The following is a 20,631-nucleotide window of genomic DNA, read 5'->3' as shown; positions in this document are numbered from 1 at the left end:
TTCTACATCTAATGATGTTTCTTCTTTCTTATAAAGCTGCACACAGCTACAAAAACATCTGCATCTGATAATCATAATCTCAGCGTTCTTGCCTCAGAGCTACCATCTGATCTGATCACTAAGGCAACATAAAGATTACACTCAATTTAAATTTACAAAACTTTAAATCTCATTAAATTGTATAAAATGATGTGAAGCACGGTGAAAAGGTGTTACATCAATATACATTTTATTATATTATTTCCTTTTTAAAGATTTCATAGCTTACTTGTTTTCCCCAGATGTTTCAATCTTACAATATTCTCAGATTCAGTCGTTTGTAAAAACATTAATGAGGTGCATATAAAAAAATGGGCATTACCAAGTAGACAGATCAATCCATACACTTCCTCATATACATAAAAATGCATACATATACACATTTATATAAAATACACCTTAAAAGTGTTGGTTTTTTCCTTAAATTAATGGTAGTAATTAGGGTTTCCTCTTTTCAAGCTGTCATCAAAACTGGAGAAGTTTTATGTAGAAAAGGAAAACTGTGGTCGCCTGTGAAAGTCTTTCACAGAAAGACTTATGAAAGGCAAAAAATGTAACTCAAGCCTACCCCGCCTTTAATACACAAGGACGCTCGCTCCTTGATACAAAAAAAAAAAAAAAAGCAATTGAAAAAAAGTATGTTCTCCTGCAGCATCTAGCTTCACGGTAGGGTTAAAAAAAAAAAAAAATAAAGAACTCTCAAATTCTCCTTACATCCTTCTTTTCTTAAGATCAAAGTGACCTACTAGAGATTTTCTTTCCAGTTTACATAGAGTAGATCTAGTTCTAGTTCTGATGATACTTATCTCATCAAACTTAAAGTCAGCAGTAATACCAGATTTGTTACAGATCAGGATTTGGTCCATTGACAAACCTGCTGAGATCATACTGGTCAAAGACATAGGGCAAAAAGACAATCTATCCTCCACAAGAAGCAGGCAGTCAACCTAATCAACTAAATAAAGGTGACAAAGAAAAGGAAATAAATACAATTGAAGCGAATAACATTTCAGCAGGGAAATGCCTCTCAAACCACACAGTCAAAAAATAAAATATTGTCAGAATTAAATCTTAGAACAACAACACTGCATTCAGCAAGCTTAAGGTTTTTCCTTTACATCATGTCAGTGTGAAAAGTATACACACAAAGTCCCATTTTGACTGGCTTCTTCATTTTCCTTCTAAAGGGAGAAGAGAGAAGTTCTTTGTGATTGTTGAGGGACAGGACAGGCTTTTGCAACCAGTAAATGTTAAGCATAAAACTGCACTTCAGCATTTCAAAATAACTGGTCTTGTCAGTCCTCCTTCCTCTCTTCCTTTCTTTTATTGCCATCCATTTCAGTGGGAGAACTTTTGGAGAGAATTCCACAAGGATTTTACAAAGACACTAATCACAGAGGAAGCAGCAGTACACAGTATCCTTACTTAAAAAACAAACCAGCGACCAGAATCTAGTCCCTGTGAGTTGGATGCAAAGGTTTTAAATGATGAGAACTTAACTTTATTATTGTTAATGTTTTTCAAAACTCTGAGTTTCTTAGTGGCAGACGTTGCAGCTTTTGAAAATGACTATTTATACATTTTTATATTAAAAGAAATCTGAGTAGCTAAGTTTGAAATGAGCAAAACAATAATTAGAAGGGAAGGGACATCATAATGGTGGACACAAATATACACAAGAACAATATTATAAGCAGTGATATCCTGGGGGAAAGATCATGCTCCTGAGTCCACGTGTGAGCAAAACAGAGTGACAAGAGGGACACCAAAGACTGTCACAATGGAACTTGAAGGGGGAGAGACATGGAGGTGTAGGTTAATAAGAAATCTACACAGGGTTGTAGTGATGGAGAAGATAACAGAACACAAAAAGGCTAACTCCACAGTCCAGCATAGTTGCCATGCAGGCCAGAACAGAGTGGTCCACCTGCAACAAACAGCTTGGTGCCGGAGTCGTCATAGCAGTGGGTGTACACCGCGTTGGGGAAGGAATGAATGTCTGAGAAATAACTCCTCCACGTTTCATCGTGATTCTGAAACCAAACATGGAAAGTTGATGGACAGGAAATAGAGTACAAAATAAATGCCATGCTAAGTAATCTGCACCTGTAGTGTTGTTACATACACCAATCAGCCACAACATGAGGTAAACCTGTACAACTTGATGCAATGTCATACAGCAGGTCTGTCAAGTCCTGGAGTGCATTATGTTAAAAGGTGGTTGTACTGTTTTGGCCATCATATTTAAAATGAACAAAGGAGCCAAAGCATTAGAACCACCTCTGAATATAGTGCACGCTAGTACAACTTCACCACCCGCTATGACCTCAATAATGAACACAGAGTAAAATTATCACATTTCAGAAAGTTTCAATTTAAAAAAACGTAGACACTGTAACTTTAAAGTAGAATTAATGGCAGTGCTGTTGTATTGAATTGCATAAGATTGTTCAGGTGTACCGAATATAGCTAATGCCTAATGTCTCAGAGGTTTACTACAAAAACAAAAGCAAGATGGTGTACCAGCCAGCCTTGCCCTGTGGTGAGCTTGAGGTTTTCGTCTGCGCCCTTCTGGCAGGTTCCAGCTGTCCTCAAAGACTTCTCCAGGAATCTCTGAGCTCGGATGTCATAGAAGAGAAGGGAACCTTGGCCAGTTCCAACTGTCACAATGTGCTCATAGAAACTCACTGAGCGGATCCCTGCATAAACACAATTATCTTAACTCCAACGCTACTCAAAAAGGAACAAGCTCCCCACACTTGGTGCTTTCCAACTTTGGATGGTTTTGGAGTTATTATCATGTATCATATAGATTTACAGAACACTGACACAAACTTAGAAAAGAGATACATTTAAGTACAGTCACAGCTTTTAAGCCTTAACAACAAGCTCTAGTATTTATTTTACCCAACTGTGAAAAGTGTTTAAAATGGAAACATCTTCTATCAGTAGTTTGAAGAGCAAAGCTGCTCTCTGCTTACATACTTAGCAACTTTGGAAGTTACTGACTTACCACTTCCTCTCTCTCTGGAATTTACGGACTTGATACTGTTCGTTGGCTGACGTGGATCCAAAAAGGAGACATGGGCCTGAGAACCAACAGCGTACACTGACCAATCCAGTCCATATGACAAACACACATTCTCTTTGCAGTGAGGCAGCTTGGTGGACAGTATCTAGATGGACATATCAAAGAAAGTTAAATAAGTGAAGATCTTGGATGTATTAAAAAAAAAACAAAAAAAAAAAACAAGTATATTGTATTTTATATTAAAATGCTAAAATAACAACTCTTTAAACAAGTTAAGGGGTTTCCTAACATCATTAAAACACATTAAAAGCATTTGATATGCTTTTAACATAAATTAGCGATAAGCTAATTGGTAAATGAAAACAGACACAAGTTTGCCTCATTTTGAAAAAAGCTTATGGCAAAAGCACAGCAGCTCACAAAAATGTGATCTGTGTCAATTCAACCAAAATCAGAAACTCCCAAAGTTCAGGAACACCATCCATAGAGTACAGAATATTATTATTTTATCGAATGGCTGAAAATATGTGACTTTCCTGGTATATTTAACCATCTAAAACATAGATGCTACCTGCAGGTTTCTCTGCATCAAGTAAATCTCTGCATGTTTGCCATTTACTAATATATGTAACAATGAGAAATCAGCAAATTATTAAGCAAACTGTATTGAACATTGTTTTGTTTTTCATGTCAAAATTGTCTCTTTAATTTTACAATGTCATAGTGCGGGCACTTAATATAGATATAATTAAAGTAAATATGACACACACAAGTACACACTTCAGGGCATTATTCCCCAAACAAAAAATAGGCTAAATAACTGGTATTCTGGGTTTTACAGACTAAAATAAGGTCTCTCCACAATGTAACCTAAGCAAGAGCTTGTTCCATTCAAGTTAAAGAATTGTGGTGCAATCTACATTTAGCAATTCAACAGCAAAATAAAACAATTATTTGAACTTGCAGAGTACCATGTGATTTCTTAACACGTTTATTAAGTCAACGTGTCACTTCACTTATAAATTCAAGGGTTGAAGAATACTCCTAAATGTGTCTAGTTATTTTTAACTGTATACAACTGCACTCTTCTTCTTCTCTTAATTAAACTACACTCATCTTTTACTTTAGTACATAAAGCACTCTACAATTTCGCCTTGAAATTTTCACTCCATGTAAGATGCTGGCCTCACCCACCAGGAGAAAATTGTGGTTTAAGTGTCTCAATGATACTGTGACAAAAGGATGTAGGGATTTAATCGCCATCATTGCAGTTGATAGAGGAACCCACCCTACCAGTTGAACCTCAGTTGCCCTAGCACTGTTTGTTTTGAAATATTAAAAAGTGGTGATTAGTAGTAATTATTTTTGATTTTTACTAACATACTTTAGATGTGACTATGTTAGGAAATCTAAAACAGCTATTTGATGAGTTGTGCATGATGCCTTGTTAATGACTTGAAAATAATGTGTAAGATTTGTCTTACACATTATGACTTGTCTTGGGACTTTATAATTAAGACTTGAGAATTGCAAAACAATGACTTGTCCCACTTCTGGAGTAATCTTCCTTGCATTATTTAATCATATGCGTGTGCATGATGGTCACCCTGTTTAACCTACATATCATCTGGTAGAGTATGAGACATACAAGGAAACACAATCACATAATCATTACTGGTAAAGCCAACAGTTGTCATTTACCTTGCACAAGTTGTGCTCAGCTTTCCACAGATGGAAATAGCCATCCAAGGACACAGCACCCAGTTCCTGGAAAGGGGAAGACAAAAGGTGAAGACAAGAACCCAGAAACAACTGGCACTGTTTGTCAAATTATCCTTAAGCTAAATGTTTTTAGTAGGTAGTGAATTTCCTTAGTAGGTCTGAAAAAAAAAAAAAAAAAAAAAAAAAAAAAAAAAACTTATAAAAGGTGTGGTATGAATGCTGGTTAAAATAAATTCCTCTGGTATTCCAGTTTGAAATCAAATGTATCAAAACATCAAGAGAAAATTTTGTAACCACAGCTGAGCTTAGTATATTTAACACTGGTTTCTTTACAAGAAAAAAGTAAGAAGTTTATATAGTATTTGCTGATTTTTATTAAGTTGTGATAAATGGCCTGGTTAATGTTTTATTCATCAAAAAAGCTGAACTGATTCTATTATAAATACAGTCACAATCAAATCATTAATCCATTACAAAAAAGCTAAATATCTGGGCTTAAACTATCTTACATGTTCATCTAAGACTTACCTCTAGTAAAACTTGTAAGAAATATTACAAAGAGAACCTAATCATGTGTTTGGTTTGCTAAAAGTTGGATCAGGATGATCCTTACTTTATGGTTGTTGTTGAAAGCCAGAGCGCGGACTTTACAGTTGTATGGATTGGTGTACTCTTTTGGGATGTCCTTGAGGGCACGGTGAGAGATGTGGGCGTAGGAGGGTACTGCCTCCCCATTCTGACTCCTCTCAGCCTGGCTCAGGACTTCCTCTGTCACCTCCCACAGACCCATAGAGCCATCTCTGGACCCTATACAATATAAAAAACAACCAAAGTATTACTGTCACAAGTATTACTAAATGCCTGGAATAAAAAAGAATTGTACTGTGGAAAGTACTGATTACTACCGAATGGTCACTCTCATACAAACAACTCACCAGAAACTGCCATGTTGTCACTGATCCAAGCTATAGAGAATATCCAGTCATTGTGCCCATCCTGAAAAACAAATAAATTCTATGTAAAAGCAACACAATTAGTTATCCATAGCCCTTACCTCATGTGTTTCATCTTGACAGAAGAGGCATTTGTTTTCAAAGCACTGCACTGGAATCAACTTGATCAACACTAGTTTTGTTTTGACTGAAATATCTGTTCTGACTACACTGCCCTTCAAAAGTATTGGAACAGTGAGGCCAATTCCTTTAATATTTGTTATAGACTGAAAACATTTAGGTTTGACATCAAAGGATGAATAGGAGACAAGAGATCAACATTTTAGCTTTTATTTCCAATTATTTACATCTGGATCTGATACACAACTCAGAAGATAGCTCCTTTTGTTTGAACCCACCTATTTTTCATGTGAGCAAAAGTATTGGAACAAAATAGATTAGATGAAAATTTAATATTTAGTTGCAAATCATTTGCAAACATTTCTATTCTTCTTTTGTGATGCTTTCCAGGTTTTCACCACAGCCTCTTTCAGTTGTTTGTTTTATGGGGGTACTTCCTTCAGTCTGCTGTTTAGCAGGTAAAATGCAGGCTCTATAGGGTTCACGTCTGGAGATTGACTTGGCCAGTCTAAAACGTTCCACTTCTTTGTTGTTTTGGCAGTGTGTTTTGCATCGTTATCTTGCTGCGTGATGATCCGTTTGGTTGCACCTTTCTTTAATTTGGCAGACAAAAATCTTTCTGTAGGCTTCTGAGTTCATTTTGCTACTGCCATCTTGTGTTACATCATCAATGAAGATAAATAAGCCCATAAGAAGCCATGGCATTACCTGGATTGTGTTTCACAGATGAGCTTGTATGTTTAGGATTATGAGCATATCCCTGCCATCACTTTGGTGGAGGTTGAGGCTCATCTCTGTACTTGACAAATTCCAATGTTGTTCTTGTTCTTCTTGCGAATGAGTGGTTTGCATCTTCTGGTGTAGCCTCTGTACTTTTGTTCACCAAGTCTTCGAACAGCACATTTTGATACCCCCACTGTTGCCCGTTGGAAGCTGTTGCTGACATCACTAACAGTTGTTTTAGGCTCTTTCTGTACAGCTCTCACAATGTTTCTGTCATCAACCGCTATTTTCCTGGGTCTATCTTTTTGGCATTTGTTACTTAATAGGCCAGTGGCTTGTTTCTTCTTTGGGACATTCCAAATGTTTGTACAGGCTATGGCCAATGTTTGTGCAATAGCTCTGATTGATTTTCCATCTTCTCTCAGCTTCACAATCGCTTGTTTTTCACCCAGAGACAGCTCTCTGGTTTTCATATTGGTTTCACCTCTCAGCTATAAATACAGTCGCAACAGGCAAAACCCCAAACTGAAACTGATTCTAGACATTCAGCTCCATTTATTGTATGAAATATCAATGTCAATCGGACAAACCTGAGAAGCAGTTACATGTTCCAATACGTTTGCTCACATAAAAAGGGTTCAAACAAAAGGTGCTATCATTTAAGTTGTATATTAGAGCTAGTTGTAAATACCTGGAAATAAAAGCCGAAATATTGATCTCCTGTCTAGTATTCATAGCACTTCGCTTTTTCAACATTTTGTTATGTGACAGCCTTTCTCCAAAAGGGATCAAATTCATTATTTTTCTTGAAATTTCACAAACAGTACCGCATAATGACAATGTGAAATATATTTGTATGAAATCTTATGGTGATAAGAGACCCAGGAGGACACCACTGCTGACATAATGGCATAAAAAAGAAAGACTTAAGTTTTTCAAACTTGTGAAAAAAACAAAATCCTTCTGGGAGAGTGTACTGTGGATGAGATAAAAGGTAGAGCTTTTTGGTAATGGACATCATAGCACTGTTTACAGAAAAAGAAATGAGGCTTTCAAACATGGTGGAGGTTCAAAGATGTTTTGGGGTTGCTTTGCTGCTTTTGGCACTGGATGCCTTGACTGTGTGAACAGTATCACAAATTCTGATAATTACCAAAGAATTTTGGGGCGCAACGATAAATAAAAATAAAAACTTGGCTAGTGTCAAAAAGCTGCTTCTCCACTAGAGGTCATGGGTCAGTAGCACAATGACCCAAAACACACTTCAAAAAACACTCAAAAATGGTTACAAACAACGCGCTGGAGAGGTCTGAAATGGCCAGCAATGAATCCAGATCTGAATCCCATAGAACACCTGTGGAGAGATCTCAAAACAGCAGTTGGGAGAAGGCGTCCTTCAAATCTGAATGACCTGGAGCAGTCTGCAAAAGAATAGTGGTCCAAAATTCCAGTAGTGACGTTAAGAAACTCATTCGTGGTTACAGGAAGTGATTGATTTCAGTTCTTTTTATCCAAAACGGTTGATACCAAATACTAAATTAAGGGTGCCAATAATTTTGTACGGTGTTTTTTTTGTTTTTTTTTGGGGGGGGGGGGGGGGGGGGGGGGGGTCTGTGTGGAATTGTATCGCATTTGACTTTTCTTCTGTTTTTTGTGTTGTTCCAGTGCAAACAAAAACAATAAGTATGTGCCATACCAAATACCAAAACATTTGCAATAAGAACAATTTTCTGGGGAGCGTCGGTGCGTAGCTATTTCAAGATCTCTCAACAGAATTTCAATCTGGTTCAAGTCTGGGCTCTGGCTGGGCCACTCAAGGACATTCACAGAGTTGTCTTGTAGCCACTCCTTTGTTATCTGGGCTGTGTGCTTAGTGTCGCTATCCTGTTGAAAGATGAACCGATGCCCCAGTCTGAGGTCCAGAGTGCTCTGGCACAAGTTTTCATCAAGGATGTCTCTGTACATTGCTGCATTCATCTTTCTTTCAATCCTGACTAGTCTCCAAGTTCCTGCCACTGAAAAACATCCCCACAGCATGATGCTGCCACCACCTTGCTTTATTGTAAGGATGGTACTGGCCAGGTGGTGAGCGAAACCTGGTTTCCTCCAGACATGACACTTGGTATTCAGGCCAAAGAGCTCAATATTTGTTTCATCAGACCAGAGAATTTTGTTTCTCTTGGTCTGAGAGTCCTTTAGGTGGGCTGTGATGTGTCTTTTAGTGAGGAGTGGTTTCCATCTGGCCACTCCACCATACAGGCCTTATTGCTGGAGTGCTGCAGAGATAGATGGATGCCAGCCGGCCCGCTCTAGGAAGAGACCTGGTGGTTTCAAACTTCTTCAATTTACGGATGATGAAGGCCACTGTGCTCAATGCTGCAGAACGTTTTCTATACACTTCCCCAGATCGATGCCTCAATACAATCCTGTCTCTGCGGTCTAGAGACATGTCCTTGGACTTCTTGGCGTGGTTTGTGTGCTCTAACTTACAATGTTAACTGTGGGACCTTATATAGACAGGTGTATGCTTTTCCAAATCATGTCCAATTAACTGGATTTCCCACAGGTAGATTCCAGTAATTTATAGAAACTTGTCAAGGATGATCAGTGGAAACAGGATGTACAAGAGCTCAATTTTGAGTCTCATGGTAAAGGTCGTAATTATTTTTAATACATTTGCAGCAAAGATTTCAAACAAACTCATTTCATGTTGTAATTATGGGGTATTGTTTGTAGAATTTTGAATAATTAATTTGTTCCATTTTGGAATGAGGCTGTAACATAAATTGTGGAAAAAAGTCCTGTGAATACCTTCTGGATGCACTGTATTCATCTTTTGATGTCAAACCAAAATGTTTTCAGTCTACAGTAAAACTAAAGGAATTGGCCTGATTGTTCCAATACTTTTGAAGGAGAGTGTATGTCTTTAGTAACTACATAGAGACCTGGCTTAGGGGGTAAAAAAAGTTAAAAAGCAACCAACAGCACACTTAAAAGTACTGTTGATCAACTTGCCATTTCATGATAGGAACTAATTAATAATAAATACATCATATTCATAGCGAATGCTGCAATTCATTGTTCATTTATTAACAGAAGTGGCTCTAGGATGGTTATGTTCCTCTGTCTGTGTTTTGGTTGGTCAGCCCTCCAGTTAAGACTGGAAAGAAATGTCTCAATAACAAAAGAATGTCTCAACAACAATGAAATGTTGTTTTTTTTCAGAGATTTGTGGTAATCGTGCTGACTTTCACCTAAAATCACCATAAAGTTGACATTTCTGGTTTTAAGTGAAATGACTGGAAAACTACTGTATGAATTACAATGAACGTTGGTAGCGCATTACCCCCTATGGGATGAAGTGTAATCACTAACTTTTTTATGCAATACCAGCATCTGCACAAAAATCTATATATTTCAAGTATGCCTTTGACTGATGAAGTCAGTTAGTATAGGTTTCTGTCTTTTCTAAAACACACTAAACATTGGTATTAGTATTCCAAGGCCCATTAACTGATTCTTAGCAATCCATCCAGTAGAAAATATTTCACACACACCATAATTGCCCAAACCCAAACCCAATCATAATACCTACGTCTCCAACACAAACAGGATCCAATGTGGGCAGCTGGTAAATGGCCAGGCTATTGGGGTTGTCCCCACCAGTGGCGAGCAGCGTTCTGGAGGGGTTGAGTTCAATAGCATGGATTCCACAGCCCTGTTGGTCCATCCGGGAACGAGAGGCTCCTGTTGAGTGGTAATGCCTGCCGGCCACCACTGCACCCGCCACCCCAGAGCCTCCAACCTTATACTCCCTGTCCTTCAGCATTGGAATGCGTGTTATTTGCCCCGTCTGGACATCAGCTACAAAAAGCTTCAGGCCAAAGTAGAAAAGACAATTTGTTAGCCCAAGTCAGAACTATGAAAGATAGAAATTAGAGCTTTTTTTTTATGCAACTCAGAATTCCTGACTCTCTTCCACAATAGTGTTTAACTGTGGTGGTGCACTTCTCTGCCCTTTAGCCTTATCCTTAATGTCATCAATGAAAAAAAAATCTGGAGAACAATAATCCCCTTCACCTGAAGCAGAAACTTATTCCCAACTACACAAGGACAAACCACCTATTTCTGTTATGGCCTCTGCTTCTATGTTTCTGACCTTTAGACTGGACTATTTTAGACTACACTGTTCCAACTGATCCAGTATCCATTGTGTATCTAAAAGTTAAGGCCCTTTCAGGCCTACACCATCTGTAATACATACATTTTGTCACGTATATATCATACACTGAAATTGGAACCTTGAAAATATGTTCCCCTACAACTACAGCTTGTTTGCCAAACAGAAACAAAATGACATTTCACAGTATCATGTTATTCAGCATGCTTATTCCATATGCACAACTGTGCTTTTTCTGTCTTTCACTGCCGTGAAAAATTTCTATGTGCCAGAATGCCTAACCAATACATGCAGGTTAGTAACATAATAACATCTTACCGTGTTGCACTTGGTCCCACACACGACCTGTCGGTGGTTAAGCCACTGTGAAGCGAACACCTTGTTAAGTCGCCCTAGAGAGAATTCCCTCTCCTTGAGGATGCCCGGGAGCCTGCCGGCTGCACAGCCCCGCATGCTACGTTGGAGCCGCAACTCATTCTGCTGCTGAGGCCTTAACTCGCGTCCCCGGAGGGCACATACCACTGAGCGCCGACTGCACCACCATTGCTGGGCGTGACGTGACGAACAAGAAACACGGCTCCGCTTGTGTGGCGTCTGACACCAGCCCAGCTGAGGAAAGAGAGAGGAAAAAAATTATGAGAAGATGTCTGTGAGAAGTACACAAGACTTTTGTCAAGTCCAAAACATCAGTTTGGTACCATTCTGTGCAATTTCAATTTGGTAACTCCCAAACTAAAATTACCCAGGAGAGTAAATCCAACAGAGGAGAAATTACCCAACAATTTAGATAATTATGTAAATAATAGAATTCCTGAAAAAATACAACCCCAATTGAAAAAAAAGTTGGGACGATAAATAAATACAGAAGGAAATGATTCGCAAATTTCATTAACCCATATTTGGTCTGATGCAGAATACTAGCTGGTCAACAGTCTGGGACGTTTGTTGCCAGATTTTCCGTATTTTGATGGGCCAAAAGTTTTCTATTGGTGAAAGGTCTGGATGGCAGGCAGGCCGGTTCAGCACCCGGAGTATTTTCCTGCGAAGCCATGCTGTTGTAATGGATATGTGCATGTGTTTTAGCATTGTCTTGCTGAAATATGAGACGCCTTTCCTGAAAGAGAGGTCGTCTGGATGGTACTATATGTGGGTCTAAAACATCTATGTATTTTTCAGCAGTGATGGTGCCTTTTCAGATGAGTAAGCTGCCCATGCCATAGCCACTAAAGCTCGCCCATACTATCAGAGATGCAGGTTTTTGAACTGTGCGCTGATAACATGTTGGATGTCCCTCTCCTCTTTAGTCTGCATGGCACGGTGTCCATGATTTCCAAAAGAAATTTCAAATTCGGATTCATCTGACCACCGAACAGTTTAGTATATTACCTCAGACCATTTTAAATGAGAATAGGGCAGCATTTTTAGATCATGTTCACATATGGCTTATTTGCATGATACAGCTTTAACTAACATTTGTGGATTGCCATATTAACTGTGTTCACAAACAGTGATTTCTGGAAGTGTTTTAGCCCATGCAGTGATGTCCAGTAAAGAATCATGCCTGTTTTTAATGCAATGCCGCCTGAGGGCCCAAAGATGAAGTGCATCCAGTTTTGACCCTCTGCCTTGTCCATTTCACACAGAGATTCCCCCTGATTCTCCGATTCTTTTGAAGCTATTATATACTGTAGATAGTGGAATCTTCAAAGTTCTGATACAGATTGTGTATCAGAATTGCAGAACTGTATACAGATTGCAGTTCGTGATAGATTGGTGAACCTCTGCCCATCTTTACATTAGAGGCTCCTCTCTGAAATGCTCCTTTGATACCAAGTCATGTGACTGACCTGTTGCCAATGAGTCTAATTAGTTATCAAATACTCCTGCGTTGTTTTTGTTTTTTTATTTGCAGTAATTACTTTTCCAGCCTTATGTTGCCCCTATTCCAACTTGGAGATGTGTTGCTGCCATAAAATTCAAAATAAACTAATAGTATTTTCCATGAAATGGTAAACTCTGATACGTTAATTTATGTTCTACTGTGAATAAAATATGGGTTGATGAGATTTTCAAAAGATTGCATTATTTTTATTGACGTTTTTCAAATTGTCCCAACTTTTTTTTTTTTTTAAATTGAGGTTGTATGTATATTAGGTTTGATTCCATTTTATTGTTTTTCTTTTTTTTTTGGCTCAGTTTTATTATTACAATCACTCTGTGTTTAGCCAGATGATGTAGACACATACTGTATGTGTAGCTTACTAGTAGACCTAAATGATCATGAGTGTATTACTGCAGAAGATACCTTAACACTTCATAAAGCTGGACCACAGAGTTGGGACTAAATATGACACAAAACTCACTCTTATGTTCAAGTATTAATGGCTCCTTGTAATGGAGGTGCAGACCCCACCTAATGTCATGAGACTGTCCTGACCCCTTTATAGATAGCTCTTATTGATCATCAAAAGTGGATGCTAAGGCTCAAGACACGAATTGACAGTGTCAACAGACAATACCATTAAACCAAACTAATCTGCCAGTTTCAGGTTTATTTCAGAGCACATTGTGTGAGGCCAATCTAAGCCACATAATGAGCGTGCAGGCAAAATCTTCAAGCTGATGATAAATAAAGGTTTTCTGCCAGTTAAGACCAACTTGATAATATGAAGCAGATCTACGGTTAGTCTAGACAGATCAACAATCTATTAAGCGTTTGTATCAGTGTTAGCTAGCCCGGCAAAACACAGGTTTTACTACTAGCTTGCTTTAGTCAACTAACAAGTTACAAATTAGGTCATCACGCCAATTGAATGGGGACTAGAAAGGCACAAGATATCAGCCAAACAGAACAGGAAGCTACCAATGTTATTTTCTAACACAAATGATGTTTAATATTTGCTAGCTAATCTGATAAGAGCTTTAACGAGGTAAAAGAACGTTGGGCAACATTAGCTCTTCGGCTAAGGTTAGCTTTGGTTGTATTGGTTACGGACTGCCGTTGACTAACGTCATGCGAAGTCAATATCGACTGTAGAAGGGAACATGCTATTATTGGTTAAACAGCGTAACCATTGGAGTGCTTAATTGTATGTTTTATTAATTCAATCGACTTTGTTACCTGTTAAAATAGCACCAATATTTCGTTCAGCTCAATGTAACTAGCTTGAAGCTAGTTAGCCTAGCCTAGAGCTAGTCGGCGTACTTACTTAACAGCTAACGTTAGCTAAAAGCCTTATGGGTATGCGCCGGTCTCCGCCTACCTGTTGTTGGTCCTTGGGCTCTCCTGCCTTCCTTTTCCTGCTAACTGTTTTTCTCGCCATAATCGGACACACACAGTTCCCTCACCCACATGGAGGGTAAAAGTGACGCTGGACACTGGATCATATAATGTCGATTTGCTATTATGTTCCTTGGCCCTCACTGGCTGCGTCCGACAACGAGAAAGGACGATCACATAAGGTAGAGAGGCAAGTCGCTTGCTAAGATTCCCGGTAAATTACTATCGTTAACCTTCCAAATACCGCTGCACTCAGGTCGTACAAACTATCGAGTTTGTGCACAATCTTTTTCCCTGCCAAGGCGCGTCAGCAACGGCAGAAGCATTGAGCAGCGCGCAGCCGCACTCAAATTAAACATCAACAAAAACAAGGTCGTACATGAACGCCAACGTCATGCGTGCTGATTCACGTGACTTCGGTGAGCTCAGTGATGTTCCGGTTTCTCGGTTTTTCAATTACTTGATGGTATATATAGCTAAAACTGTAAATTCAATCTATATAATGGTAAGTGTAATATTGTCAAACCCTAACAATGAAACACCTGCGCTTTCTTAAGTAATGCAGTTAAATTCTACTGCTGCATTACTGTGTTATTCCAATTTTATTCTAATTTTCTAGAATATTCTACAACTATTTCTAATATTCTAATGTTTGTTAATTATAAAATTATTATTCTGACTTCCGTCTTCAGTACGTTCTTTGGCACCCAGCCACTTCTGCACTCTTTCAGCTAGAAACACTGTTTTCTTTTAATGGACATTATTGCTTGTATACAGCTTTTCAATATCTTATACTTTTAAGATTTTTATAGTTTTTATTATGACATCAGCTAATTGCCTTTGAAGTTTTTAAGGATAACTGGCTTTGAAGTTTACCTAACCAGTGTATAAGGAAGTGACATTTCGTTTTAGCTATTTAAGCAAAAACAATTCAGCTTTTTTCAGCTTTTCTTGGAAATCGATTTTAGCATCGAAGCATTCACAGTGCATTTTATTTTTGGAAATTATTTTTGTAGTTTATGACTCAATCACAAATATTTAATTAATGTGTGTTCTGTCACAATTCAGAATGTTTAGAATTGTTATTATAACAATAACACTCCCATTGGCCAAAATGATTTTTGTAACCTCTGAATAATCATTTTGACCCCATGTTCTGTTATTGGGTGACTTAAAATTCAGTAGGATACGTAACATAAGTGAAATGTTCATAGTAAATTAAGACAGCAATTAAAAAATAGTACTGGATGAAAAAAAGCTTTTGTCAACCATAACATCAACCACATACCAGGCTATCAAGTGTGGACGGTACCTTGGTCATGTCATGTATGCATTAAGGTAAAGGTTTACTTACAGCACATTAGAAACTTAGCAAGGTAGCAAATAAGGCAAAATAGACTCAAGGAATTAGTAACGGTTTTACTTAGTAATAATATAATTAATACAAATGAGCTGAAACGTTTTTCGAATATCACTACAAAATATCAACACATCAGTAACAAATTATTCATGAACTGAGTAAATGAATCTAAAATATATGTTGGCAAAAGCATCAACCAAGTCAATCAAAATTACTGGAGGCAATAAAATGTTTCTAATGTAAAAATGTTGCAACAAGAATGTTAAGACAAATTATTAAATAGGCAACAAGGGTAACTTAAGAAATTCCCAAAAGATTTTCGTGTGTGAGATCAAATCTGAGGTCTCCCCCACCGCACTGCATTTTCACATCTGCGCCTCAATTTTATGTCTTATTTGCAGTTTTTCAAGACAACTCTTTCTGATTCTTGTGCTGTGGTAATTGAGAAAAAGTCTGCATTTCGTAAACATGTGTATCTTATCTTCAATGCACAAAGATCTTTTCACTTCACTGTCTGTGTCTTAGCACCACTTCAGTCACTGCTACACAATAACCCAGTGGATGCTCTTCCTCCCCCTCCTAAGACAGCAAGCTTGTTTGTTTCTTTGCCTTGAGTGGAAAGAGGGACCCTAATGGAATACACCTATAGCTCCCTCATGGACTCCACTTCCTGCGTTGATGAAGAACGTTGTGTCTTACAAGTTTGCAGTCAAGCAAGCGGTTGTTGAGGTTCAGATTCAATGCTAAAGCTCATGCTGGTGTGTAAAACAGCTGGAGATTATACAAACAAATCTTGTAATGCTTTGATCCCGTTTACTCTAGGGAGAATGAAGTGCATTACAACACATTTCAATAAGAGCAAAAAATAGAAAAATAATTATGGTCTCCCAGATGTCCCTTCCACAGGAAAATCAAGGACAGGGGCTGGTGGTATAGAACAGGCAGCTGGAAAAGGGGCTGTAATGGGTGGTAAAAGGAGGTCTCAGACATCTGAAGCGTGAGCCATCAGGTCCTATAAAGCCTTCCTGATTGTTCTTGTGGACCAACAGCACTTTTTTGATGGCATCCCACTCATACCCTATTTCATGAAATCTTGAATTTGGTTCAAGGAACTGCAAAGCCTAGGAAAGACAAAGGAAATGATGAAGTCAGGTCAAATTTGTTTTATTTTTCATGCCCCTGGCATTTCAGATTGGTATAAAAGTAAACTGAATACATCATATCAAATCAAAATCAACATCACTCAATGCCAAACTTGAACTTTGCCTCAAAGGGCTTTAAACTTTCTACATATGACACCCTCTGTCCTAAGACCCTCAGACTGAATAACGAAAAACTAGCCCTCTGAGCATTGGTACTTTTTAAACATCTCTCCCCGGTGTGTTCCTCGTTCTTCATGATGCTCTCTGCGCTTTAAACGGACCTCTGAGACTATCACAGTGCAGGTGCATTTATACGGAGACTTGATTACACACAGGTGGATTCTATTTATCATCATTAGTCATTTAGGTCAACGTTGGATCATTCAGAGATCCTCCGTGAACCTCTGGAGAGAGTTTGCTGCACTGAAAGTAAAGGGGCTGAATAATTTTGCACGCCCATTTTTTCAGTTTTTTATTCGTTAAAAAAGTTTGAAATATCCAATAAATTTCGTTCCATTTCATGATTGTGTCCCACTTGTTGTTGATTCTTCACTAAAAATTACAGTTTCGTATCTTTATGTTTGAAGCCTGAAATGTGGCAAAAGGTTGCAAAGTTCAAGGGGGCCGAATACTTTTGCAAGGCACTGTATACTGGCGGGGGCATCTTTTGTCACTCTCATAGCCTCTCTACCGGTGTGCCGCAGGGCTCAGTTCTTGGTCCTCTCCTCTTTTCTATCTATACTTCATCCCTAGGTGCCATCATTCACTCACATGGTCTTTCCTATCACTGCTACGCTGATGACACACAGCGCTTCCTGTCCTTTCCACCGGATGACTCCACTGTCTCATCGTGCATTTCTGCCTGTCTCTCAGACATCTCAGCCTGGATGAGTGAGAGACACCTTCAGCTCAACCTCTCCGAGACCGAAGTCCTTGTCTTCCCAGCCAGTCCTTCGATGCAACACAACATCAGCATCAACATTGGATCTACAGTGATTGTCCCCACTAAATCGGCCAAAAATCTGGGGGTCATCATCGACGACCAACTGAGCTTTAAGGACCACATCTCCTCAGTCTCTAGGGCTTGCAGATTTGCTCTCTACAACATCAGGAAGATCAGACCCTACATCATGGAATATACAACCCAACTCAATGCACAGGCGCTGGTAACATCTCGTCTTGATTACTGCAACGCTTTGTTGATGGCGTTACCAGTATCCACAATCAAACCCTTGCAGATGATCCAAAATGCAGCAGCTCACCTCATTTTTAATCAGCCAAAAAAGACCCATGTCACACCACTTTTTATATCTCTACACTGGCTTCCTGTAGCTGCTCGCATCAGGTTCAAAGCTCTGTCTCTTGCTCACAGGGTGGTTAACTCAACAGCTCCCGCTTACCTCAACTCACTCATTCAAGTCTACAATCCTTCCCGCCCGCTGCAATCTGCCAACGAACGACGTCTGGTGGTCCCAGCACCGCACAGAAAACACCAAGCAAAACTGTTTAGCGCAATGATCCCACGATGGTGGAACGAGCTACCAAACTCTGCACGCTCAGCTGACTCTCTACCAATATTCAAAAAAACTGCTGAAAACAGAACTCTTCCGCGTCTTCCTATACACTTAAATCTCTTCAAAGAAAAAAGAAAAAAAAATTCCTTTCTGCTCTTTCTCGCACTTGCATCTCGTGAACTGTGAACACTTTTCTGATAGGAGTTTGCTTTGATGTTTTCTCCTTAACTTAGATTTTTGCTTGCTTTGTACCTCACTTGTAAGTCGCTTTGGATAAAAGCGTCTGCTAAATGACTAAATGTAAATGTAAATGCAATTGTAGAATGTGTTTTCACGTACTAGTTTTTGTGTGTTACTCTTATTGTAGTTCATTGACTCTGGGGCAAATGTAACTTGAATCTTGGGTATGACTGGTGGACTGCCAATGAGCAGGTTGTTTCGAAGAGGGGGGGGTTGTACCAAACTGGCTCTGGATCAACAGAATCAGAGCGCTTAGGAAACGTAGGAGAGGTAATGATAATTTGTGGATCATCTGTGCATGGCAACCAATCGATGGGTTTGTGGGTAAAGCCCGCTTTGCCTGGGAGGGCAGTGTTGGTGCTGGGAGGGGATGAACTGTATACGATGACCCTATCTAAGTAGCCACTGGTGGAGATATGGGGATATTGGGTGGGAGGCTTGTTTTGAGCTCCAGTTTGGCAAGGAGTTTCGCTTCCCACTAGGTTGGGGGTATGTTGCTCGAGACTGCTAAGCTGGGATTTCCATGGTTCAAAGGGTTGAAGCAGGCAGTGGAGTGAGGAGAAAGTTATGAGTTAGCCCCCCTAGGATGAGGCTCAACACTTGTGGTAGATCCCGGTCCTTTGGCAAACTTCAGGTGCACAACAATGTTTTTTTTGGAGAGCAGTGGTTTCCTCTTTGATGTTCTTCCCTGGACACCATAGCTGTTCAAAGTTCTGCGCACAGTAGACTCATGAACAGAGATGTTAACCAGTTCCAAGGATTCCTTTAAGCTTTTAGCTGTTACTCTAGGGTTCTTTTTTACCTCACTGAGCATTCTGCGGCATGCTTTTGGAGTCATCTTAGTTGGGCGCCCACTTCTGGGGAGAGTAGCCACAGTGTTAAATTCTCTCCATTTATAGACTATGTTTCTTACTGTGGAATGATGAATATCTAAACTCTTTGAGATTTCTTTGTAACCCTTCCCAGCTTTATGCAAATCCACAACTCGTGATCGTAGGTCTTCCGAGATCTCTTTTTTGCGGGGCATGGCTCAAATCAGGTGGTTTACCCTCTGCAAAGATAAGCAAACGTTTTTGAGTGTTTTCATACGTAGCTATAACCCACACAATATTTTTTCAATTAACAGTTTACCGTTTGAGATCAGTATTATACTTTTGCTATTAGCACTTTGAATGTTTACTGGGGGTTTTCAATTAATTGTGTGTGTTAACTTAAGCATATTGTGTTTATTTTTAATTGCAATTTAGATGAAGATCAAATCACATTTTATGACCTCTTAATGTATACACCTAAAGATATGACATACGTTTTCTAGCCACTGCATATCTGCTAAATCTCAAAACAGTCAGTGATTCCATTTACTGTTTCTGCTGCAGTTTTCTTATATTTTACTTTTGTCAATTTTTAATTATTAGTAGAAATAGCAAGGATGTGGATGACTTTTTCTGTCTACAAAGGTCCTACAAACGTGTTGTCAACGCATATTTGGATGATGGTTAGAAAAATAAATTTTACTTATTTGACACCGGCCACACAAGTAAATGCCAGTGTCATTTAACGGTATATACAAAAGAGCTTTAGTTAATGTGGTCACAATTTAACAATATGGTGACGGTAGCGTAATATATATATCCGTCGGGATAACGTCATGTCATACAATTAGGATAGAAACAAAGGATATAAGCAAACTTTGCTATTGTTTACACATGGTGTACTTTATATTTTGGCAATATAATGCGAGAGGCTTATTTGCCAATGTAACACTAGCTATTTCTGGCTAACCCAGTGCTAGCTGTTACTAATATGGATAATGTTACGCACCGGTTTCCCTCTACTTGTTGTTGGTAGTAGAGCTGTTCTACCGCCCTTTTCCTGCAATTGTTTCACCCACGTGAACGATAAAAGCAGCGCTGGACAGTGAATCATATACAATTTTTAATGTTTTCCCGTCAAGTTAGATGATTAGCACGCAGCCGCACTCCAGCATAAATATAGCCCCCCCCCCCCCGTGAACGCATGCGCGATGCGTGCTCGTTCACGTGACCTGAGTTAGCTCCTGAAGAAAAGTCCGACTTCTAATTTTTTGTTTCAGTAATAGCATTGATAGTAATATTAAATCCGTTGATAACTTTATACTCTAAATTAAATCTACATTCATTAATTGATTATAAGCCTTAATTTTTAGAACATAGCAAGTCAGTTCCTCAACTGTCAAAAGCTTGTGCTTAAAGTTTGCATCCTCCATCACTTCAATGCCATTTCAATGTAAGAGCATGTAAACTTAACCCCAAACCTAACAATAATGCACATTTAGCTGGTACAAACAT

At 38.9% G+C, this 20,631-nt stretch overlaps 2 protein-coding genes across 3 annotated transcripts in view; one reads left to right on the top strand and one right to left on the bottom strand.

Moving 5' to 3' along the window:
• Positions 1-212: 212 nt before the first annotated feature.
• On the bottom strand, positions 213-14,172 carry dcaf12 (DDB1 and CUL4 associated factor 12). 2 transcript variants are annotated; one of them, XM_067503887.1, is made up of 9 exons: positions 14,032-14,172; positions 11,087-11,377; positions 10,184-10,462; positions 5,728-5,788; positions 5,406-5,599; positions 4,772-4,837; positions 3,053-3,215; positions 2,563-2,738; positions 213-2,072 (listed from the first exon to the last, which is right to left on the bottom strand). In XM_067503887.1, the coding sequence occupies exons 1-9, from the start codon at positions 14,089-14,091 to the stop codon at positions 1,914-1,916; spliced, it is 1,449 nt and encodes a 482-aa protein (XP_067359988.1). In that variant the 5' UTR covers positions 14,092-14,172; the 3' UTR covers positions 213-1,913. The 2 variants fall into 2 exon arrangements, with proteins under 2 accessions (XP_067359988.1, XP_067359989.1); XM_067503888.1 differs by lacking the exon at positions 14,032-14,172 and adding an exon at positions 13,890-14,020.
• ube2r2 (ubiquitin-conjugating enzyme E2R 2) overlaps positions 14,093-20,631 on the top strand; it is a 22,544-nt gene continuing 16,005 nt past the window's right edge. The window contains exon 1 of the mRNA XM_067503893.1: positions 14,093-14,230. The gene's annotated coding sequence lies outside the window, so the exon portion shown is untranslated. The remainder of the gene's footprint in view (positions 14,231-20,631) is intronic.

This window comes from Channa argus, chromosome 5 (assembly GCF_033026475.1).
Source record: "Channa argus isolate prfri chromosome 5, Channa argus male v1.0, whole genome shotgun sequence".
Classification (NCBI taxonomy): domain Eukaryota; kingdom Metazoa; phylum Chordata; class Actinopteri; order Anabantiformes; family Channidae; genus Channa; species Channa argus.
Note: the sequence above shows the minus strand (reverse complement) of the source record. Positions and strands in the feature narration are given on the sequence as shown.